The sequence below is a fragment of the Octopus bimaculoides genome, chromosome 10 (assembly GCF_046866305.1).
Source record: "Octopus bimaculoides isolate indiv1 chromosome 10, ASM4686630v1, whole genome shotgun sequence".
In the NCBI taxonomy this organism is placed as follows: Eukaryota; Metazoa; Mollusca; class Cephalopoda; order Octopoda; family Octopodidae; genus Octopus; species Octopus bimaculoides.
This window is the reverse complement of record NC_142937.1, coordinates 45,590,961-45,613,328: the sequence shown is the minus strand read 5'-3', so window position 1 is coordinate 45,613,328 and position 22,368 is coordinate 45,590,961. Positions and strand designations below refer to the sequence as shown.

General features: G+C 36.2%; 1 protein-coding gene across 1 annotated transcript in view; it reads left to right on the top strand.

The window, feature by feature from the left end:
• Positions 1-2,381: 2,381 nt before the first annotated feature.
• The window catches only part of LOC106867850 (GATOR1 complex protein NPRL3), a 43,624-nt gene continuing 23,637 nt past the window's right edge, over positions 2,382-22,368 (top strand). The window contains exons 1-9 of the mRNA XM_014912889.3: positions 2,382-2,861; positions 4,812-4,869; positions 6,836-6,877; positions 8,792-8,984; positions 13,107-13,257; positions 15,971-16,043; positions 18,808-18,916; positions 20,079-20,113; positions 21,807-21,963. Coding sequence (XP_014768375.1) covers positions 2,747-2,861; positions 4,812-4,869; positions 6,836-6,877; positions 8,792-8,984; positions 13,107-13,257; positions 15,971-16,043; positions 18,808-18,916; positions 20,079-20,113; positions 21,807-21,963 — 933 coding nt within the window. The 5' untranslated portion in view covers positions 2,382-2,746. The remainder of the gene's footprint in view (positions 2,862-4,811; positions 4,870-6,835; positions 6,878-8,791; positions 8,985-13,106; positions 13,258-15,970; positions 16,044-18,807; positions 18,917-20,078; positions 20,114-21,806; positions 21,964-22,368) is intronic.

The window sequence follows — 22,368 nt, the reverse complement described above, 5'->3', positions numbered from 1 at the left end:
ACCCTCACCTTACTGGCCGCATCTCTGTACATGGCTCGCACAGCTCTCACTAGCCATTCTTCTATCCCAAGTTTCCTCATTGACCACCAGATAAGGGATCGGGGGACCCTGTCAAAGGCTTTCTCCATGTCAACGAAAGCCAGGTACAGAGGTTTATCCTTGGCTAGGTATTTCTCTTGCAACTGTCTCACTAGAAATAAGGCATCAGTAGTGCTTTTACCTGGCACGAACCCAAACTGCATCTCATCTAAATTGATTCGCTCCCTAATTAGTTGGGCTATGACCCTCTCTGTAACTTTCATAACCTGATCTAACAGCTTGATGCCTCTGTAATTATTTGTATCTAAAGCGTCCCCTTTACCTTTGTAGCAGTTGACTATGATGCTGCTACACCAGTCATAGGGTATGACTCCTTCGTGTATCACCTGGTTCGTAATACGGGTGACTAGGCTATAGCCAACACTGCCAGATATTTTGAGCATCTCTGCAGTGATTCCTGATGGGCCGGGGGGCTTTCCCGGTCTTCACAGGAAGCTAACGGTGATGAATATTGATATATTTCTTCCTTAAAACTGTTGATGATGAAAAACAAAGGAAAAAAGTGCTGTTTGTTAGTTATGATAAAAAGGGTTTTCTTTCTCTGTTAGGGTGTAATATATGATTGTAAATCTGCAAAAATTGATGCTACAAATCATAGAAGTATGAAGTTAGTTTGTTTTGGACAATATAATCCCGAGCTGCGTTATTTGAATGTAACAGTTGTGGTTACGTCTAAGCCTGTGAACTTAGTATTGCTTATGAAGGAAAGGATTTGAGTGTTGCATAGAGAAGAACAGGCACCACTTGCACCAGATACACAAAATGAAGATAAAGATTTCAGTGATGTCCAGATGAAAATAAAATAGTTTATCCTCTTCCTCCTCCTCATTATCATCATCATCATTGTTGTCGTCGTCGTTATCATCATTACCATCACCACCACCACCACCACCATCATCATCAATAATATTTTAATATCCATTTTTCCATGCTGGCTGGAATTGGACAAGCCTGCCATTCCACATATTTTTGCTTGTTTCAACATCTTAAGATCAGACCTCATCTTTCACATTCAGTGCTCATGTTTCGTGATACCATGTAGTAACATCATACATCTAACACATGAGAGTGAGAGAAAGAGAGAGAGAGAGAGAGAGAGGCAGGCAGAAACAGAGATACACTTTGTTGTCAATAGAGATAACAAATGCCAGGATTTATTCCACTTTTTCCTTATATCCTAACTACTTTACTTTCACTACAACCACCTTCTATACAGTTTAGACCATCTAATTGTCAAACATTTTCAACTATTACCTATGTTTGATATTATTTCATGCTATATTCCTCCATCTAACATTCTATCTTTGTGGTTGATATTTCACATCAATACTGGAATAACCATGAAATTTAATTCCGTAGTCACAGAGTTAATGCTTGTGGACCAATTTTCATGCTACAAATTATTTCATTTTTGCTTACATAATCATTGCTAATAATGGAAATGAGGTGATACATGGGAATGAGAGATGTTTTTTTTTTATAGATGAGATATGTTATAATATTCATGTGAGCTATAGACAAGTGTAAAAATGTCAAAACTGAGCCATTGCAAGAAGTTTCTGATTTCTAATATCTCAGCCTGCTAGAGATTTCACTGTACATGTTGTGTGTCTATTGCTTTCACTAGATATATAATATCAATTTCCTACATCATAATGATCATTTATGTTCATTTTTCCTTACTGGCATTATTTGGAGGAGTCTCAATGTGGATTGTCTCTTACCATGGTCCTTCATCAGGAATAAAAAAACAATTTTTGTCATTTTGTCTGTCATGTTCTGTCTATGTAGACAGAGGTGAGCATAGATTTTTACCACCAAGTTGCCATTCCTGGACCTACTTTCTGCATCTTGAGCTTCCCAGGTGGCACTGGTAATTTTGAGCTTACTCTCTCTTACTAACTAGTACTTTGTCTTGGATATGTTAATCTATAAATTAACATATCAGGCACTTTGATCTTTAGACCAGGATTCCATTCATCTATGTCTAGATTCTTTCTGGTTGCACACTTGGCTTATTGAAATTTATCTCTGCTCTTCAGTATTCACCACATTCAAGAGATAAATGCTGGTTTCTTGGTACAAAGCCAATTTTTGTGGTGAAGAAACAGATTATTTAATGGATCCTAGAGTATTACTAGTATCTATATTTCCAACTTCACATGGATGAAATATGAAATTGACTCTGGCATGATTTGAATTCAGAACACAGAAGGGTTAAATTAAACACTGTAAGACATTTAGTCCGGCGCTCTACCGTTTTTGAAAGGTGAACATATGACATTCACCGTTTGAAAATTAACATTTATTTCCGGTTCCGATTTTAAAGCTTATCATGTGAGAGTTGTAATTTCGCCGAGTTGTCATTTAGATCCTTTTTTTATTCCTCTAACTGTTATACCAGCATGATTAAGATAAATATATTTTATCCGTTCTACAGAAGAAAACATCGAGTACGATTTGTATAGAGATCCCCAAATCGTTAAGCAAGAATGTTATTTCGTTTTTCTTTTAAGGGCTTGAGAAAATGCGAATGAATGAGCTCCCTTCACGCTAGTGTACACTGTCACTCCGTCAAATCAAATTATATATGCTAGTTGTCTTCGTGGCATTTATATTCTTAATTTTATATATATATTTCATATAAATGGCTGATTTGGATCCGATCGTTATCATTTTGGCCACGTCAGGCTCTAAAGGGAATCGAATTTTATTTCGTTACCCACACGAAACTACCAAGAAGAATGCAGTTGCCTCTCGATGTAAGTGGTTTGTGTTTCGTTTTTTGATCGATTCTTGAAAACCCCCACTACTCGATCAATGATTTTTTTCTCTTTACTTTTTAAGCCTTCCTTTCAATTATGACACTCCCAAGTCGTGCAACTTAATCTGTGGTTCATTAGTAAATTAGAAAAAAAAAAAAACTTTCAAAAATTTATCCCTACACATTTTTTCTTTCACTTCATTTTTGTATTAGCTTCGGTTAAATTGATTTGTTTTTATTGAAAAATTCAAAACTAAACGAAATTTACTCAAAATGCTTAATAGTGTCACGTGTAAAGAAATTGAAAGTACAGAGAACAAATTATTTGCCTTCAGCAGCGAACAAAATTACTCACGTCAACGAAAATAATTAACCGGCGCTTGTAACAAACATGCTTATGGTGTGTTAGTGTTGCAAAGTGACAATCTTGTGACACCCACAAACACCGTAGTTCTCAGTCGGGAAAATTATAATGATAGTTGGTATACTAAGAATTTTTTGTTTCAGACAGGACCCTTTATTGGAAATGGGAGGGGGAACTTAACATTAAATATAGGAAAAGACAAGGTTTTTCTCCGAATGATGGAATTTACGGCTACAAACGTTACTAAAAATTTCATAATTCTATATTCGATACAATATCTTGTAATTTATTGTTTATAGCATAACTTTGAAGGTTTTACTTTTATCTTTTTTAATATCTTACTGGTTTATCTTTGATTTCTTTTACAAATCATCTAACTTTATTTAATTTAGAATCGGTTATTGTGTAGCAAAGTCTGTTCTTTTACTTTTATATGTATATATATATATAAGTAAATGAACAGGCTCTGCTACACAACAACCTATATATATATATATAAAATCTCGTTGCTATTATGTAAAAGTGTCGTAATTCCTAAACGTTGCTTTTTCAGAAAACGAAAAAATAGCAAAACCGTTGTACTACACTTCGACAATTTTTTACATCTTGGCATCTGAAGCAGCTGGAGATGCGATAGTTTGACCAAAAGAACCGGCTATTGCAAGCAAAAATTATTATGGAGAAAAACGCATTTGGTCAAATGTGAACATACACCAGTTTAACATAATAGCAACGATATATATATTCTAAAACTACTTACTAAATTATATTTATTCTGAACTGATTGTGTGGAAGTTGAACGATAATATTTCACGAGGGAATGCATTTTTAAGAGGTTTCATTCTAAAACCTTTTTTTTTCCTTTTGATCCACTAGTATGATGTTAAGTGGATGAGGAATTAATTTCTCTCTAAATAGTATACCAGTCCATCGTTGATTACTTTTCCCTATGCTTGAACTAAGGTGCATAGAATGATCTATCCTGATCTTCGATATACAACCAAACGTTTGCAGCAGATATGAATTCACGAGTCTGTAACACTTTTTCTCACCTCACTATTTTGCTTCACACTTAATCCATTGTTAAACTGCAGCAATTCAGGCTAAACATCAACAGTACCAACAACACTTGTATATATGTCACGAAGAGCCTTCTAAAGCTACGAGCATCGTTTCTTCTCTCTCTCTTTAGAAAAAAAAAAAAAACCCACTCTTCTTCCACTTATGTTTAACTCCTGTCCTCATATGAACAATTACTCTAAAATCTTTGATGATGATGGCAGATGTTTACTCTCATAAATTATAAAACTTGTTATCTTAAGTCTGTCATATTGTTGAAACAGTTCAGTTAAGTGGTAACTGATTCTGGGTTCAAACTTCACTTAATACACAAGTTCAATCACTACAGTCATCATACACTTTGAATAATTGGGCTTCTTAAAAACACATAACCTGTTTTGATAATTCGTGCAAATGCTAACATTTGCAGAATTAATTAACTTGTGGTAAAACAGAAAATATTTTAATTTTGTACATGATAAAAAGACAAAGAAAGAGGATTCACATTTCTTATTTTCATTGTAGCCAATGTTGGGACGAATCCTTATGCTGTTGTTCCTATTGATGACCTTTGTGCAAAAGTGTAAGTTCCACATGAGGAAATCTCATTTTTTATGTATGCATGAAGACTAATAGGAGAGAGCAAGGGAATGATGCAACCATCATACGATACTAAATGACATGAACAGTATAAAGGAAATGTAAAGGCTTGAAGTTTTTTAAATATAAAAACCAATATGAGATAAACTGAAATTAAATGTGGTCTGGGGTATATTCTGGATAAACTGGTTATGTGTGTGGTTTTTCTTAATTTGTATAACTGTTTATTGTTATAGTAACTAAATTGCTTTTATGGCTAGTTTTTTTTTCTCTTTTTTGCTACTGCTAAAAAGTCTTCAATGAATTAAAAGTAGAACCTATTAGGCTGGTGAAAACAGAATTACATCTTGTTCAGGAGCATACAACTATGGCTAAAAGGATTGATAGCATGATCATGTGGTTAGTAGTTTGGTGCCTTACTCTTATAGTTCAAAACCACTTTATCCCTTGGAAACAAAGCCAACTAATGCTTTTACACTGAAGAAAACAGAACTATTTTTAGGAGATAAACATATAAAAATTATGTAAAATTGTATAAAGGAATAGCTGAACCTTAATTGATGAAGAAAAGTGTGTGTGTGGCTGTGGTAAGAATTTTGCTTCCCAACCACATGGTTTCAGGTTCAATTATACTGTGTGTGGTACCTTGGGCATATGCTCTGGGCTGATCAAAGCCTTGTGAAGGGATTTCATTGACGGAAACTGAAAAAAGCTCGTTATTACATGTGTGTATGTGTATGCACAAACTGTCCTACAATCATCTGTGTGGTTGTTAGGCAAGAAATTGTGGAACCCTCATCTGTTGAATAACAACTGGAGAGTCCATAACGTGTGTGTGTGTATATATAATATTTATATACATATATATGTGTGCATGTAAATTGTGTGTGTGCATGTAAAATGGATCTTCATCAGTTTTGACCACAGAGATTCAGTTGTTCTATCAATAGTGATATCTCTTCACTGAATTAGAATGTTTGTGGCTGAATGTTCCACAGTCTTATGTACCATTAACATAATCCTCTGATAGAATCTGCAACAAAGTTCTACCTTTGAATTACAGGTGCAGTCCATCTGATAGGCTTACATAGTTTCCATTTACCTAATTTCAATAACAAGGCCTGGATCAATCCTAGGCAATAGTTAAAGACATTTACCTAAGATACCACACAATGAGATTGAACCCGAGCCCTCATGATTGCAAAGCAAACTTTTAACCACCCAGCCATCCTGCATCCAATGTGTGGGTGTATGTATCTGTGTGTGTGAGTGTTTATTCTTGCTGAGATTGTCTGTTATTTTTCAGCCATGAAAATGGTAGGCCAATAGTTTGGTCCTGTCATCTTATTAGGCTGAGATATCTTGGTTAGTGTTCATATATAATTTGAGATACATAGATGAAAAGAAATACTTTGAAAAACTAAAAAGTCAAGCTACATTCTATTCATACATCATAAAAAAATAGATTTTGAACCATAGAATGAAATCATTTTCTGTTTCCACAGCTGATGTAGGAGGAAGCCAGTCTAAAGTAATCATACTATCTAGTTTGCTACTTCTCCTTACTGAATTCAGACTTCACCTTTATTAAACTTTTCATTCAGTGGATGAGGTAGCTTCCTCTACTGATTACTCTACCTGCTAGACATAGTAGCCATAGCCCCCTCAACTATAACATACCTTTTTTTTTAAAAAAAGGATACATTGGATAGTGTAATCTGGTGTATATTCTGCCTGAGAAAAAGAAGAGATGATTATTGTTAGAATACATTTGATCATAGATCTGCTTAGTCAAGGTTGACCTGGGGCTAAATAGTAATAAAAGCAATTTAACTATTCATCTCTTATAACAATGAATTTTTTGCTGGGGTGAGGGCAGGTTTTTTTTTTGTTTTTTGTTTTCATGAATTTGAAAATAATTTCTGTTTTTTCTTACCTTTTCTCTTTAGTGAAGAAACTGATTCAAATAAAGAAAACGAAACATTACTTGGGTGAGTGGAAATTTTTTGTATAAATCTTGTTTCACCTGTTAGAACATATGACAAACATCTTGCAGTATTTGCTCTCGCTCTCTGTCCTTTCTCAGTTCAAAATCTAATAAGGCCAACTTTGTCTTTCATTCATTCAAAGTCGATAAAATAAACTACTAGTCCAGGATGATGAAATGACAATTGATAGAACACTGGACAAAATGCCTTGCAGTATTTGTTCCATCTCTTTGCATTCTAGCTTCTTTGGTGGTAGATTTAGTGTCACATTGTTTAACACTATCACCTGGTCCTTGGATACTATTAGTGTTGTATGCATTTGAGCTAAGCCTCTGGTTTGAGCATGACTTCCTTTCTTCCTCCTGCCAGTCTCAGACTCCTGAGATAAAAGGATCATAGATTTTGCTCTTCAATTTCTGGTTAAGTAGATTAAAAAAAAATTTGCAGTCATACAAATCAAGAACAGTTTGAGAACGATGTGTTTGGTGACAACATGTCTTCAGTTGTCACCAGCAACTGTCTTCTTATGGTCAGTTTGACTATCACATAATAATAAATTGTTAAAATTGTACTCAGCTCACTTAGGGTACTTGGTTTCTTCATTGAAGTCAACATCTGCTGGTGGATGAAAGTCATGCTACTAAGAGCATAAGTTGTTAAGCAGAACTGTAAAGTAACCATTTCTGTACCTGTGGTATTTCCAGTCCTCGTTTAATTTTCTACATCAACACTGATGTAGACAGAGGCTTTCAAGAGATTACTGATCAAGCGAGCAGAACTCTGTATCAAGTAGAAGTGAACAGTGTCAGAGACAAGAGAGATAGACTGTGGGATGGAGAGATGGACCAAAGAGAAACAAAGCCCAAACAAGGAATTAGTAATTGTCTAATGAATTTGTGTCAAAAGTATTTAGAATAATTATATTTCCATGGTGTGAAGTGGGTCTGAAAGTGTGGTGTAACATTGACTAAGACTGGACCGAGCAAATGGAGGAAAAGAACTACTTTAAGATCTTGAATATAAATGCTAGGTAGAGTTGTAAACTAAAGGTTTGTGGGTTTAAATCCTGCAACATTTTATCTTATTGCAGCTTAGGGAATAGACAGCAATCACTTAGTTCCTGTCTTCAACAATCATTTTGTTGTAATACTGAACAAACACACCACTCCACTTATTTTGGAAAAATTGTTTAATGGCTTAATTGGAGGAGGAATATAGCATCCATTGCCCTTTTGCAGGGTGGGATTGTGGGTTAAAGAGATGAAGTTATCTTCAGACCAGAACCCTGGCCTAAATGTTTGCTATCATGTCAATGTTCTGCTAATATTGTTGTGTTACATGCAATTTACATGTTGATATAAGACTATTTAAAGTGGCTACTAGTTCAATGTCAGAATTGGCTGTTCAGTTGAACAAGGCTTCTAGAGATCATGTGCATCTATGGCATTATTTGGTTAAACACTGTATAACATGACATTGGGATTGCTAGTTAATAATAACAAACTACCACTTGATGACCCAGATATGACAGAGGCTTTGCTGCTAGAGCAAGAATGAAAGAACCTCTGAATATTGACACCAGCATGAAAGCCAGCAGTCTTGATGTATGATGTCAGCAAAGAGGTACTTGAACAACTAATGTGAATAGAAAGGTTATATCAAAGAATGTTTTCACAAGACATTCATACTGTATTATTTTTGTCAACAACACTAACCACAGCTGAAACTAGTAAAAAAACTAAAAGAACAAAGAATTAAAAAAAAAAATGACCTTTGATGTTTGAAACATATATTAACTAAACTGGACATTGAAAGAATGTGATGTTAATCTACAAATTTTTTCTACTATTTCCTGTTCCTCATTTCTTTACTTCTTTCAAGGAATTTTTTCTTTTCTTTCATTCTTTTTTTTTCCAGGAGCCACAATATCGTGGGTTTCAATTTTCAGAACCTTGGTACTTTACTTGCTGCTGATACCATCCTCTGTGGGAAACGGTTTGATGTTAAAATTAAAGATGTCCGTTTTGTTGGCTATCCACTCCATCTCAACAACCCAAACAGCAAACATGTACAGACTATACAGTCCTTTAATGTGGTCATTGTTTTAAAAGTAAATACTTCTGTGTCAATATTTTTCTATGCTACTTCTTAATATTCTTTACTAATATTATCAGCAATATGTGTCCAACTCTCTCCATTCTTCTCTCTTTATCCATCTCTGTTTCATTAAAATGCTGAAAGGTTGTTTAATTGGCTAAATGAGGAGACGCTCATAGTAAGTTTAACTGCCCGTGTATAAAATTGTATGTAGTAATATATATATATATATATCTCATCATCATCGTCGTTTAACGTCTGCTTTCCATGCTGGCATGGGTTGGACGATTTGACTGAGGACTGGTGGACCAGATGGCTGCACAAGGGTCCAATCTGATCTGGCAGAGTTTCTACAGCTGGATGCCCTTCCTAATGCCAACCACTCCGAGAGTGTGGGGGGTGTTTTTACATGCCACCAGCATGAGGACCAGTCAGGTGGTACTAGCAATGGCCATGCTGAAATGGTATTTTTTACATGCCACCTGCACAGGAGCCAGTCCAGCGGCACTGGCAATGACCTCACTCGAATGTTGTTTTTCATGTGCTACTGGCACAAGTGCCAGTAAAGCGACACTGGTAAAGATCTTGCTCGAATGGTGCTTTTTATGTGCACTGGCACGGGAGCCAGTCAGCTGCTCTGGCAACGATCACGCTCGGATGGTGCTCTTAGCGCTTCACTAGCACGGATACCAGTCATCGAATTTGATTTCGATTTTACTTACCTCAACAGGTCTACGCAAGCAGAGTTTAGTGTCCAATGAAGGAAAGGTACGCATAAGTGGGCTGGTTACACACTTGACATAGGTTATGGTCTCACTTGGCTTGCAGAGTCTTCTCAAGCACAGCATATTTCTAAAGGTCTTGGTCACTAGTCATTGCCTCAGTGAGCCCTAATGTTCAAAGGTCGTGCTTCACCACCTCATCCCAAGTCTTCCTGGGTCTACCTCTTCCACAGGTTCCTCAACCGCTAGGGTGTGGCACTTTTTCACACAGCTATCCTCATCCATTCTCGCCACATGACCATACCAGCACAGTCGTCTCTCTTGCACACCACATCTGATGCTTCTTAGGTCCAACTTTTCTCTCAAAGTACTTACACTCTGTTGAGAGTGCACACTTACATTACACATCCATCGGAGCATACTGGCTTCATTCCTTGCAAGTTTACGCATGTCCTCAGCAGCCACGGCCCATGTTTCACTGCCATGAAGCATGGCTGTTTGTACACATGCACCATACAGGCTACCTTTTACTCTGAGCGAGAGGCCCTTTGTCACCAGCAGAGGTAAGAGCTCTCTAAACTTTGCCCAGACTATTCTTATTCTAGCATCTACACTTTCAGTGCACCCACCCCCGCTATTGACTTGGTCACCTAGGTAACAGAAGCTGTCAACTACTTCTAGTTTTTCGCCTTTAAATGTGGCAGAAGTTGTTCTCTGCACATCTTTCCAGTTAGCCTTCCTTTGATATTGCTGCACCTCTTATATGTCCATAGCTTACACTGGGTACATCTTATAGAGTTTCTACAGATTGAGCAGGGCCATCTACCTGAAGGGATTTGTGGTTTGCCTGCCTTCCTAGTTATTAGGACTTTCGTTTTAGCTAGGTTGACTCTAAGGCCCTTCGATTCTAATCCTTGCTTCCACACCTGAAACTTCTCTTCTAGTTCTGATAGTGACTCAGCTATTAGAGCAAGGTCATCAGCATAGAGGAGCTCCCAGGGGCATCCTGTCTTGAATTCCTCTGTTGTTGCCTGGAAGACTATGATAAATAGGAGGGGGCTGAGGACTGAACCTTGGTAGACTCATACCTCTACCCGGAATTCTTCACTGTACTCGTTGCCAACCCACACCTTACTGACAGCATTCCTGTACATGGTTTGCACAGCTCTCACTAACCATTCATCTATCCCTAGTTTCCTCATCGACCATCAGATAAGGGATCGGGGGACCCTGTCAAAGGCTTTCTCCATGTCAATGAAAGCCAGGTACAGAGGTTTATCTTTGGCTAGGTATTTCTCCTGCAGCTGTCTTACCAGAAATATAGCATCAGTGGTTCTTATCCCTGGCACAAACCCAAACTGCATCTCATCTAAACTGACTCTCTCCCTAATTAGTTGGACTATGACCCTCTCCGTGACCTTCATTACCTAATCCAACAACTTGATACCTCTGTAATTGTTTGTATCTAAAGCGTCACCTTTACCTTTATATAATATATATATATATATGTATATTTTATCATTCATTAAATGATAGAACAGAGCATGTATTATATTCAATTAATATCTTTAAGTATAGTTTGCCTCAAGTGATTAACTGTAAAATTGAACATTTACTACCTATTTATAATAATAATAATAACAATAATAATAATAATAATAATGATTTCTGACATAGACACAAGGTCACAAGTATTTTTTGAGGGAGTCCTCAGTTGATAGAAGAGGTTAACCTCGCAGGTTCCATAACAGTTTTTTTTAATATTTTACTCTCCCCTCTTCTTACTAATTACTAAATTTTTTTCTACCATCCTATTAAGCTTTGTCTTTCTTGGCAAAGTTCGCTCTTCTTCTGATTAGAGACTTGACTGATTCCTCCGATCTTATCATTGTTCCTGCATTATACATCCCAAACCTTATCTACTGTTTCCACAGGCAACATCAAACATTCCATGCTTCAACTAGGTTCTCCATCTTGAGTTTTAAAGAGAGTGGTTGGGACTCCCATAGGGTACCATGGACTGGATCTCACCCTTATATAATCATTTCTACTCTAGGCACAAGGTCTGAAATTTTGGGGGAGGGGGCCAGTCGATTAGATTGACCCCAATACACAACTGGTACTTAAATTTATCAACCCCAAAAGGATGAAAGACAAAGTCGACCTTGGCGGTATTTGAACTCAGAACATAAAGACAGACGAAATACTGCTAAGCATTTCGCCCGGCATGCTAACATTTCTGTCAGCTCGCTGCCTTCACCCTTATATAATCAAACTCATCAAAAGGATCATTTTGAGCCAGCGTTTTACTACCAGATGCCTTTCCTGATGCCCATCCTTTTAGCGGTGTCTTACATTATGCAGAGAGACACTATCTTATTCTAAAACCAGGATATACATGACATCATCTGATTTCACTGAAAGTCTAAATAAAGCAGGAAAATAAAAGTGGTTATGGTACTGAACTAGCATCTAATTTTACTGTCTTTCTAAATGCATATGGATATGAATGCATATTTCCACATAGCTCAAACTGTATAGGCATAAGTACTCTTATAAATATTGTGTCAGTAAGATTTTATTTAAATTTCAGTAACTAACCTCTTCTTACTGTTATTATTGACAAATTGGGAGGGAGAGGTGAGTGAATATTGATGAATTGTTAAGTAACATTGAAAGCCATCAGTTTGATTCTCATCCCAAGTTACTGATCATGCTCTTTTTTAGCCTAATTTGACAGTGAGGCTATACACCAATGGATATGACTCGATATATTTATTAACATAACCCACATTGTATTGGTAATTGAGTAATTAGCATTTTATAGGACTTGAATTCAACTCCACTGCTGGCCTCTCTTTATATTTCGAGTAAGTCATTTACTCTTACTCTTCTCAGTTTTTGCTTAACTCCAGGTCAGTCCTGTTTTGAACAAACTTGTTATCAGGGGGTTTCAGACATAGCATATCTAGGACTGCTTTATTAATTGTGTCTTTTCTCAGGGAAGCCTAGAAACTTCTTATATCTGGGACTGATGTTCACTTATCTCACTTCATCTAACTGGTAGGAACAGATACCAAATCTAAGAGAACTTTTTCCCATGATAGGCTGATATCTCATTGAAAGAAAGACATCTGTCTTTCATGCGGAATGAATTAAGCACTAACCTTTTGAAAACTTTGAAAAATATTAACAACCGTTTATATATGTATTCCATTAGTGGTACCATTTCATTGTTTTGTCTCAAATTGGTGCTTATAATGTCAAGCATCAATTGTATTAAAGTCTTAACTGTTATTTCATCATTTCTAAATATGCTCTGTTACTAAAGAATAAAAGCAGTAATAATGTCCAAATGAAGTTTCTCTCATATTACTGTTTTAAAGCAACTGATACATATTTTTTTTCAAAAGGCATGTGTTGATACGACAGTAGTGAACTATTACCAGGATCTTGCAAAACAAATCACTGTTGCTATTCGTCATGAAGAATGCCGCTGTAATTACTTGGCTCAGCAAGCCAAAGCGATGCAACAAGTCCATGATGAATCACCTTTCAGTGAAGGTAACTCTATTTTTACTTATTCAAACCTTAACTGTCTGCAAGTGCTGTAGGACAGGCAAGTCCCCAGTATTGGTACTACAAATTTGTTTCAATTTCTGGGTGTATCTATTTCATAATTTTTTAATGTATTTTTGTTATTATTTGGCAGTGAGCACACAGAATCATTACAGTGTCAGAAATATTGCTTTGCAGTATTTCTTCCAGCTCCATACATGCTGATTTTAAAATCCTGCTGAGGTCAACTTTGCCTTTCGTTCTTTTGGGGTTGATAAAATAAAGTACCAGTTAAATACTGGAAATGATGGTATCAACTAGTCCCCTCCTCAGAATTTCAGGCTTTGTACCTTAATTAGAAACAACTATTATTTGGCAGAATTGGTAGAACATCAAGAGAAAATACTTTGCAGTATCTAATGCAGCTCAGAGGTTAACTTAGCTTTTTATCCTTTCAGAGCTGAGAAAATAAAGTGCTGGAATCAATGATATTGACAAACATGCTACCCACTCCCACCCCATGCCAAATTTTCAGCCCTTGTAAGTTAAAAGATTTATTCATAGTTATTGGGTTGTCCGGAAAGTTTGTGCCGATTTTCCAAAAGGTTCTTCTCACTCAACTCATGTGGTACCCAAACATCGTAGTGATTTGTGTACCCAAGCTTTACCAGGTGTTCATGAACAATGGATTTTGATAGGTTGAGGCTTTCTGCCAATTCTCGGGTTGTGCAATGTGGGTTATTCTCAATTAATGACTTGATTTGGTCATCATCTGTAGTCGATGGGTCTGCGTGATTGCTCTTTATCAATAAGGCTACAATCTCCAGCTCGGAAGCTTGTGAACCACTTCCGTACAGTTCTTTCGGATAAAGAAATATTACTGTAAACTGCGCATGTTTCTTTGGTTGCTTGTGAGGCATTTTTCCCTTTATGGAAAAAGAAAAGCATCAAGTGCTGAAAATGAACTTTCTTATCTTCCATTTTAAAGGGTTACAGAATTAACACAGGTTATAGTAACATAAAGATAGCTTAAATTGTGCTCTAAATGATGGAGGTATAGTCAAATCCTATTTTATGGACTCAACCATGTTCTAAAATAAGTCAAAAGATAAGCTACTATAAATCGACACAAACTTTCCGGACAACCAAATATTATACAGTTATTTATAATTATTATATAAAAACAGTTAAAAGAAGAGAAGCAGGGTTAATGCTGTTATTGTCAGTTTGAATTACATCAGATGATACATTGGCTGAGCATAAGTTCTACAGAGTTGCAATTTTGAGATGAAATGTATAGTGAAGTAAATCTCATAATATATGCAAAAACTAATTTCTGTGTGTCACACTTCAACCCCCTCTCTCACTATTCATTGACACTTCTACTATTGCTCATACTGGGGTGAGAGTAATAGTGGGTATAGAGATGGTGAGGGTGTTGGCAAAGACAGGGAGAGAGGGAGAGAAAGAGAGATAAAGAAATTTAGGGAGAGTTGATGTTTTTATTAAAATTAGTAGTGTTGATGGTGGCAGTGGGAATAATAATAAGAGAGAAAAAGGGACTGAACACTGAACCAGCATGCTGAACTAACATACTGAACACTGATGGTAATGGGTATGAGCTGTAGTTGTGATAGAGGCAGAGGTGGTGGTGGTGGTATGACTGAGAGTAAGTGATGTGAAAGACTGGTGATGGTGGTGGTGGGGAAAGCAGCGAAGTCAAAGGTATTGATGGTGGTGGCGTCAGAAGTTTGAATGGTGTGTGTATGGCAGATGTGGTAGCGATGGTGGCAGTACTGTTGTTTATCATGCAGCTTTGCAAAAAGTTCCAAGTCAACAAATTATATCATTGTTTTGATGGAAATTGTTCATTGCTTGAAAAATATTGTCCAAGTTGAATAAAATTTCATATGTACTCAATGCATGAAGTGTCATTGTTGAGCCCAAGGCCTAATGAAGAGCCCTCCACAGGAGCTAGCTGAAAAACCACTTGATAGGGTGGCTTTTAAGCTAGTGCTAACATATTTGTGGCAAGACTAACTTTAAATAATCAATTAAACTATAGCAGTGTCTAAAAGTAAATCAAAGGGGAGGGAGGCAACTCAGAATAAAAAAAGGAAAATTTTAAATGATTTGATCACGTTCTGATTTCTCAGAGGCACTGGAAAGGATCATGGATGCTACCATTCTTCTATAGAAACCTGAAGCACTGTTGCTGTTATTGTTTTAAGGCCCAAATGAACACTAGTATTCCAGTCATGACCATCTATCTTTTTGTATGTCCATAATTATATCAGCAAATATGTACCTTTTTTTAAATATATTTAAGACAGTAGGATGAGATTTGAGAGAGATTTGCCTGCTATTTCTAACAGACCAAATAACCATATACAGGCTCCCCATTTCACTGTAGAGGCACTGTATAATTGAGAAGAGTTCAAGTATTTGACAAAGCTGAGATCAAATGCTTGCTTGTTTATATTTTGGAGAGGCACAATCCACTAGTGAATAAGGCAGATTGGTTTTTGATTATCTCTGATTAGAAGATTCAGTATTGGCATTATTTATCACAATATTGTGAGATAAATGAAAGGTGATTAGTTGATTAATTAAAGTTATTAAAATAAAATATTGAAAAAATAATAATTTAAATTGACCGCTTCTCTAAAAATTATATTAAAATGTTTCTTTTAATTTTTTTGTTTTTTCTTTGTTTCAGTTTCAGAATGTCCTTATAAGATGATTTTAAGACACAGCCAGTTGGCACGGGAACTGAAATATGTTTATGATAGGTATGTTCAATGTTTGTAGTCCAGTTATTTGATCAGTGGAACTATATACTCAATCTATGATAGAGTGACTATAGAGTAAGAGACTGAGTATTCCACAGAAAATATGTATCCTTAATGGAATTCTCAGACAGAATCAGCATGGCACAGTGTGTGTGTGTGTGGCAAAGCTGGTCTTTTTGAATTACAGGAACAGTCCATAGCACCCAGAATTTCACCCAATTTCGCAAGTGGATTTGGTTGATGGAAACCAAAAGAAACCTGAGGACCTGTCAAGCCATGTGCACCCATGCTGGTGGCACATAAAGAACATCTTTTGAATGTTGGGCCTGACGGAGGCAAAGTGGCTGAGTTCCATTTGTGCGTTGGGCCTCATGGAGGCAAAGTGACTGAGTTCCTTTCAGGTGTTGGGCTTCATGAAGGCAAGGTGGCTGAGTTCCTTTTTAGCATTGGGCCTCATGGAGGCAAAGTGGCTGAGTTCCTTTTGAGTGTTGAGCCTCATGGAGGTAATGACCAAGACCTTTGGAATTATGTCATGCTTGAGAAGAAGTCCCATTAAGCGGAGCAAAATCACAGTCATGGCAGATACCAGTGTCATGCAAATTGGCACGTAAACGCGCCCCAGTGTTGCACAGATAGCACCTGTGCCAGTGACATGTAAAAGCACCCATTACACTCTCAGAGTGGTTAGCATTCAGAAGGGCATCCAGCCATAGAAAACCATGCTAAATCAGACTGGAGTCTGGTTCAGCCTTCCAGCGTTCCAACCCAGTTAAACTGTCCAACCCATGCCAGCATGGACAACAGACGTTAAATGATGATGATGTGTGTGTGTTTGTGTACATCCTTGTCTTGACAACATGTGTTGGTAGTAAATGAGCATCACAATCATACAAGCAATGTTGATCATTTCCAGTCTCCTGTGTAACATGTCTGACCATGGGAAATATTTCTTGCTTGGAAACAGATGAGGGTTAACGACAGAAAGGATATCTGACCATAGAAAATCTGCCACAACAAATTTCATCTGATCTATGCAAGAATGGAAAAGTGGACATTAAATGATGATAATGTATCATCATTTCTTGTGGCACAAGTACTAGTGACCTCTCTTTGTAACTGACAAAACTAAGATCCCTTTTGGCTGAATGGAGCTACAGAAGAGAGGAAGGCAGTTTTATGCTTGGAGATGTTGTATATGTGTGTATGTATGGAAAACTAATATATGTGTGGGTGGATGTTCTGCATGTGTATGTATATATCTCTCTCTCTCTATATATGTGTGTGTATGTATCAACCAAAAGATATTCACAACTATAGCTGAGATGGTATTAAAAAGTATAAAAACAAAATTGTAACAAAATCTAAAAAATGTACATTGTATATATCTTTTAAATGCGAAAGGGACATCTGAATCAACTTATATAACATGCATGAGGATTAGAAAAATGTTGATAATCATTTCTGTTTGTCTACCTGTACATGTATATTTGTGTGTGTGTAGTGTATATTTCTTGTGAACCTTGCCAGAGAACCTGGTTCATATATCAATTTTGGCTGTTTCTCTTGCCTTGTTAATGTTCTTGGGAAAATCATGAATATCGCAACTCCTGTTTCTTTTGTAAAGACAATAGAACTGATCCCTTGCTGGATATGTCTTATTCTAAGAATGTCCATTATCCTTTACCATCCTGGAAAAGCATCTGTTTTTCCAGGATGGTATGGGTTTGGATGACAGCATTTGTATATCACCATTTGTTTCGGTTTTTGTTATCTGAGGTGCACAATCACAGAGAAAATAGCCAATTTTTGTCAGTTTTTATCTCTTGTGATTTTAGCATGATTTTACTATAGGGACTAGGTGCAATTTGCATTTTATAATCTCACTATCACTAGAAAGATTGTTTGCCAAGACTGGAGAATCTTCTTTATTCTGTATCAGATATTACTAAGAGTAGCTGCCCTTTTGGGTGAGGTGCTTTCACTAAAGGCTTGTGAAGTACACAATATACATAAAAGGTAAATGGGTTACTGGTGGTTTTGACAATAAGTATGTAGTTATTTGATCAATTGAACTACTTGTTCGTTGAATTAGTGTGTAAGTTACTAAGTATTCTGCAGACATGTACAGTCCTTAAAGTAATTCTTTGATGAAATCAATATGAGACAGTGTGATAAAACTAAACCTTTAAATTACTAGTATAATCCATCCAGTATGTCTCCAAACAGTTATTGCCTACCCAGTTTCACTCACAAACCATGGGTCAACCTATGGCTATTGGTAAAAGATCCCACACATTTAAAATGAATCTCTTGATCATCACTCCATATCACAATGTGCTTGCATGCACACAGGCACGCACGCACGCACACACACACAGCCTTGTGGGAAGAAAAAAGGTGAACTAGCAACCTATTGAAACCCACATCAAGAGGAAGAAATGGGGATTGGCTTGGACATAGCCTACGGAAACCTGTTTTCAAAATTACAAGTCAAGCCTTTTGCTGGACACCCAAAGGTGACAGACCGAAAAAAACTTGGTCCACAGAAACTGAAGCACTGACAGGAGGCGGTGACACCCAAGTACAACTGTGATGCATTGCCAAAGATCAAGGCAAATGGTGATCTCCTTTTGGTACCCTGTGCTCCACAAGGAGTCAATTGAATTAGCAAACACACACACACACACACACACACAAATAAATACATGTATTTACTTGCTTGCTTATGAATTTGTTGCTGATTCTCTAAACTGTTTCCTTCCAGTCTATGCAAAAATGGAATTGTTCATTTGTATGTCAACCACTGGGTTATGGTCAACTTCTGCTTACCTCATAGAGTCCACTTAAATTCTCTCAACAACAAAGCATTAAAGGTAATTAATTATTCCACTAATACAGTAGCTAAGTTGTAATGACACAGAGCCATTTGCCTTGATGTCATTACTTCATTTATTACTGTTGATATGATACTGTATCTTTAAGCAAAGTTCACGTCTCTGTATGACCCTAATCATCATCATTATCATCATCATTTAATGTCCACTTTTCCATGCTTGCATGGGTCAGATGCAGATGTTCTATGGTCAGGTGCCCTTTCTTGTCATCGACTCTCACCTGGAAACAAACAACATTGCTTACTCTGTGTAGTGGTTGGCATTTCCAACCCATGCCAGCATGGAAAGCAGACATTAAATGAATAATAATAATGATGATTGGGTAGAAAGTAGTGAGCTGGCAGAATCATTAGCATGCCAGGCAAAATGCTTAGTGGTATTTTGTCCCACTTATGTTCTGAGTTCAAATCCTGCCATGATCATTTCATCTTTCAAACTTTGAGGATCAGTCAAATACTTTAAACTGATTAACTATTGGTGTCAATATGATCAACTTTTCCACTTTCCACAAATTTCCAGTCTTGCGCTTCTGTTGAAATTCTTTATTATTAAAACTATTATATCACTGGTTTAGAGAAATTGTAGAACTTATTATTTGTTAAAAATACTTAATCATGTAATTATTATTTTCTGATATGATATGTGTAAAAGTACATGGCCTACTGGTTAGGGTGTTGCATTCATGATTGCAAGATTGTACTTTGATTCCCAAACTGGAGATGCATTGTGTTCTGGAGCAAAACACTTCGTGTTCCTGTCTATTCATCTGTGAATGGGTAATCTTGGTGTGGACTGGCATTCTGTCCAGTAGGGAATGTTGGCTTGCTTGCCTAGCCATTGAGGTGGCATCATTTGAAGGCTATAACAATGTAATGAAGCACATTATGACAAGCAATGCATAATCACATTTGATAGTCTTGTCAATATAATGATATGAATTATATTTATTATATCCAGTGTTGTTGTTTAATTTAGGTCAGCCCTAATCAAACAGACCTCAGATATAGTGCCTGTTGGATGATATCCAATATATTTTTAAGACTATAGTGGGTAATTTGATGTGGTTGCTATTTCTAACTGTTTATTCTTTTGATATTAAATTTGTGACATATAGTTGACATTTTTTTTTGTATAATTTCAGCCTGAAGCGATTGACAAATGTTTAGAATCCCTAAGGTAAATATCTTGTTTTTCAATTATTAGTACCATTTTTTTCAGCATACAAGTCAATGTAGTGTATAGTGCAAACATTCAAAACATTGTCTCTGTCTTTGCAAATCCTGTTGCATTTCACATGGAATTTTTGGTCCTCCAAAGTCATCTTGGTGTTTAAGTTGTCTTCCTCAACTTGTATGCCAAAAAGTACAGTAAATATTTTGATAGCTGATCATTCGTTAATCCTTTAGTTTTCCTAATGCTCTGATGTTAGGTATCTTTTATCTTTTACTTATTTCAATTACTAAACTGTGGCCATGCTGGAGTACCACCTTCAATTTTTAGTTGAATGAATCAACCCCAGTACTTATTGTATTTTTCTCTTTTGCCAAACTACTAAGTTACACATCAACATCAGTTGTCAAGTAATGGTAGGGGAACAAACACAGACACAAAGACATTTATTTTTATTTTTATGTGTCTTGACTATACGTGTACTAATGAGTAAAAGGTACATATTATTGCGATAATTACGAAATCATGATTTACCGTTTAGTCTGTTTTTAGGGGGCTAGCTTCGAGAGTTGCATTCCCTCACTTTCAGTAAAAATGTGTTTATTATGGTAGTTTGACTTTAGAGTCCCTCTTAGTGTGAGGCATTTATGTATAGTAATGCCTTTATATAAATAAATATATTTATCCGGAATAAATGATGGATTTTTCCCTTATGACATTTTTCACGCTAACTACTTGATAAATTCTTATAAAGATTTTATCCTATACTTGAATTATACATACATATATATATATATGATGAGCTTCTTTCAGTTTTTGTCTACCAAATCCTTTCAAGGCTTTGGTTGGCCCAAGGCTGTAGCAGAAGACACTTGCCCAAGGTGCCACACTGGGACTGAACTAGGAACTATATGGTTGGGAAGCAAACTTCTTGTTGATATATTCATATAAAGTTAGGTTTATTTGAATTTTTATTGTTTAGCATTCTTCGTACTGGTGCTTTATGATATATTGATGTGTTCATAGCTGTTGTATTTAACATTTTACTAGTCATAGGATATCATTGTCATTTTGACAGGTTAGACAGAGTTTATTGAGACAGATTTTTTTATGATCAGATGCCCTTTCTGTCACCAACCTTTACCTGTTTCCAAGCAAAGTAATATTTCACCATAGACAGACAAACTGATGTGATTGCAACAGTAGTCAAAATGTGGTTAGCTGCTAGTGCTGGTGTCACTGTCCTTTCATTGTTTAGCATCTGTCAGCTTTACTCAGCTGCTGTCTGTCTAAGTAGCCAAAGTGCACTGAATTTTTATTGATTGTTAGGTTCAGAAAGAAGCATGCCAAAAGATGAAATTATTGTTGGTACTTGTTCCATGTGAAATCTTGATTGGTCAGATTTTTTTTTCTTTTTATCACGTGGGTAATATTCTAGCGAATTGTGGCATTGGATATAATAATCTGATTGCTGACCATTCCTGCTTCTACAACATCAATAGAATTGGATGTTGATATATTGATGTCAAAACATGTGAATTTCATCTCTCCATGTTCATTACATACAACATAAATGTAATGTGTCTAATCTAAAGTATAGTTCTTTAGTATTCATAGTTATAAACTTGTCAGATATATTAAAATAATCATACTTTTTTTCAGTGATTTCTTGTTATATGTTTTATTCCCTTTATTGTAGGCCCTATCATGGAATACTACTTCTGGTTGATTGTGACACTCTTCTGAAATCTTTACCGATTGACTGTTCTCCAACTTTAGTTAGACTTATCAGCTGTGTAAACCCTACAAAGAACCTTCAGACTCTCTCTTTAGATGCTGATCTCAGTTTGTCTCAGGTAATGAGTTCTTCAGTTCTTTTTTTTACAGTTTATATCCATTTTATTCATTTTTTTTTTTCATGCTTGCATGAACTGAGTAGTTTATTTGTTGAAAAAATTGTTTCTATTGCAACTATGTGCCTTCTTACTGCTAACTTACATAACTGTGAAATAGGAGTAAAGCATGTTCATAATTTTTTACAGAAAGGAATTGAAGCAAGCAGAGTTTAGTACTTAGCTCTGAGGCACAGAACAATGACTATTAAGATCTGAATTAATGATAATGAGTCTGCCATCTACATGTCACTCTCACAGATTGTGACTGGTTAGAAACCATTGTGACTCTTTGTTGTAATAATTTTCTACTAGTAATTCTATCAAGGATAGAATATATATCTATAATTCTATAATTATAAAATATAT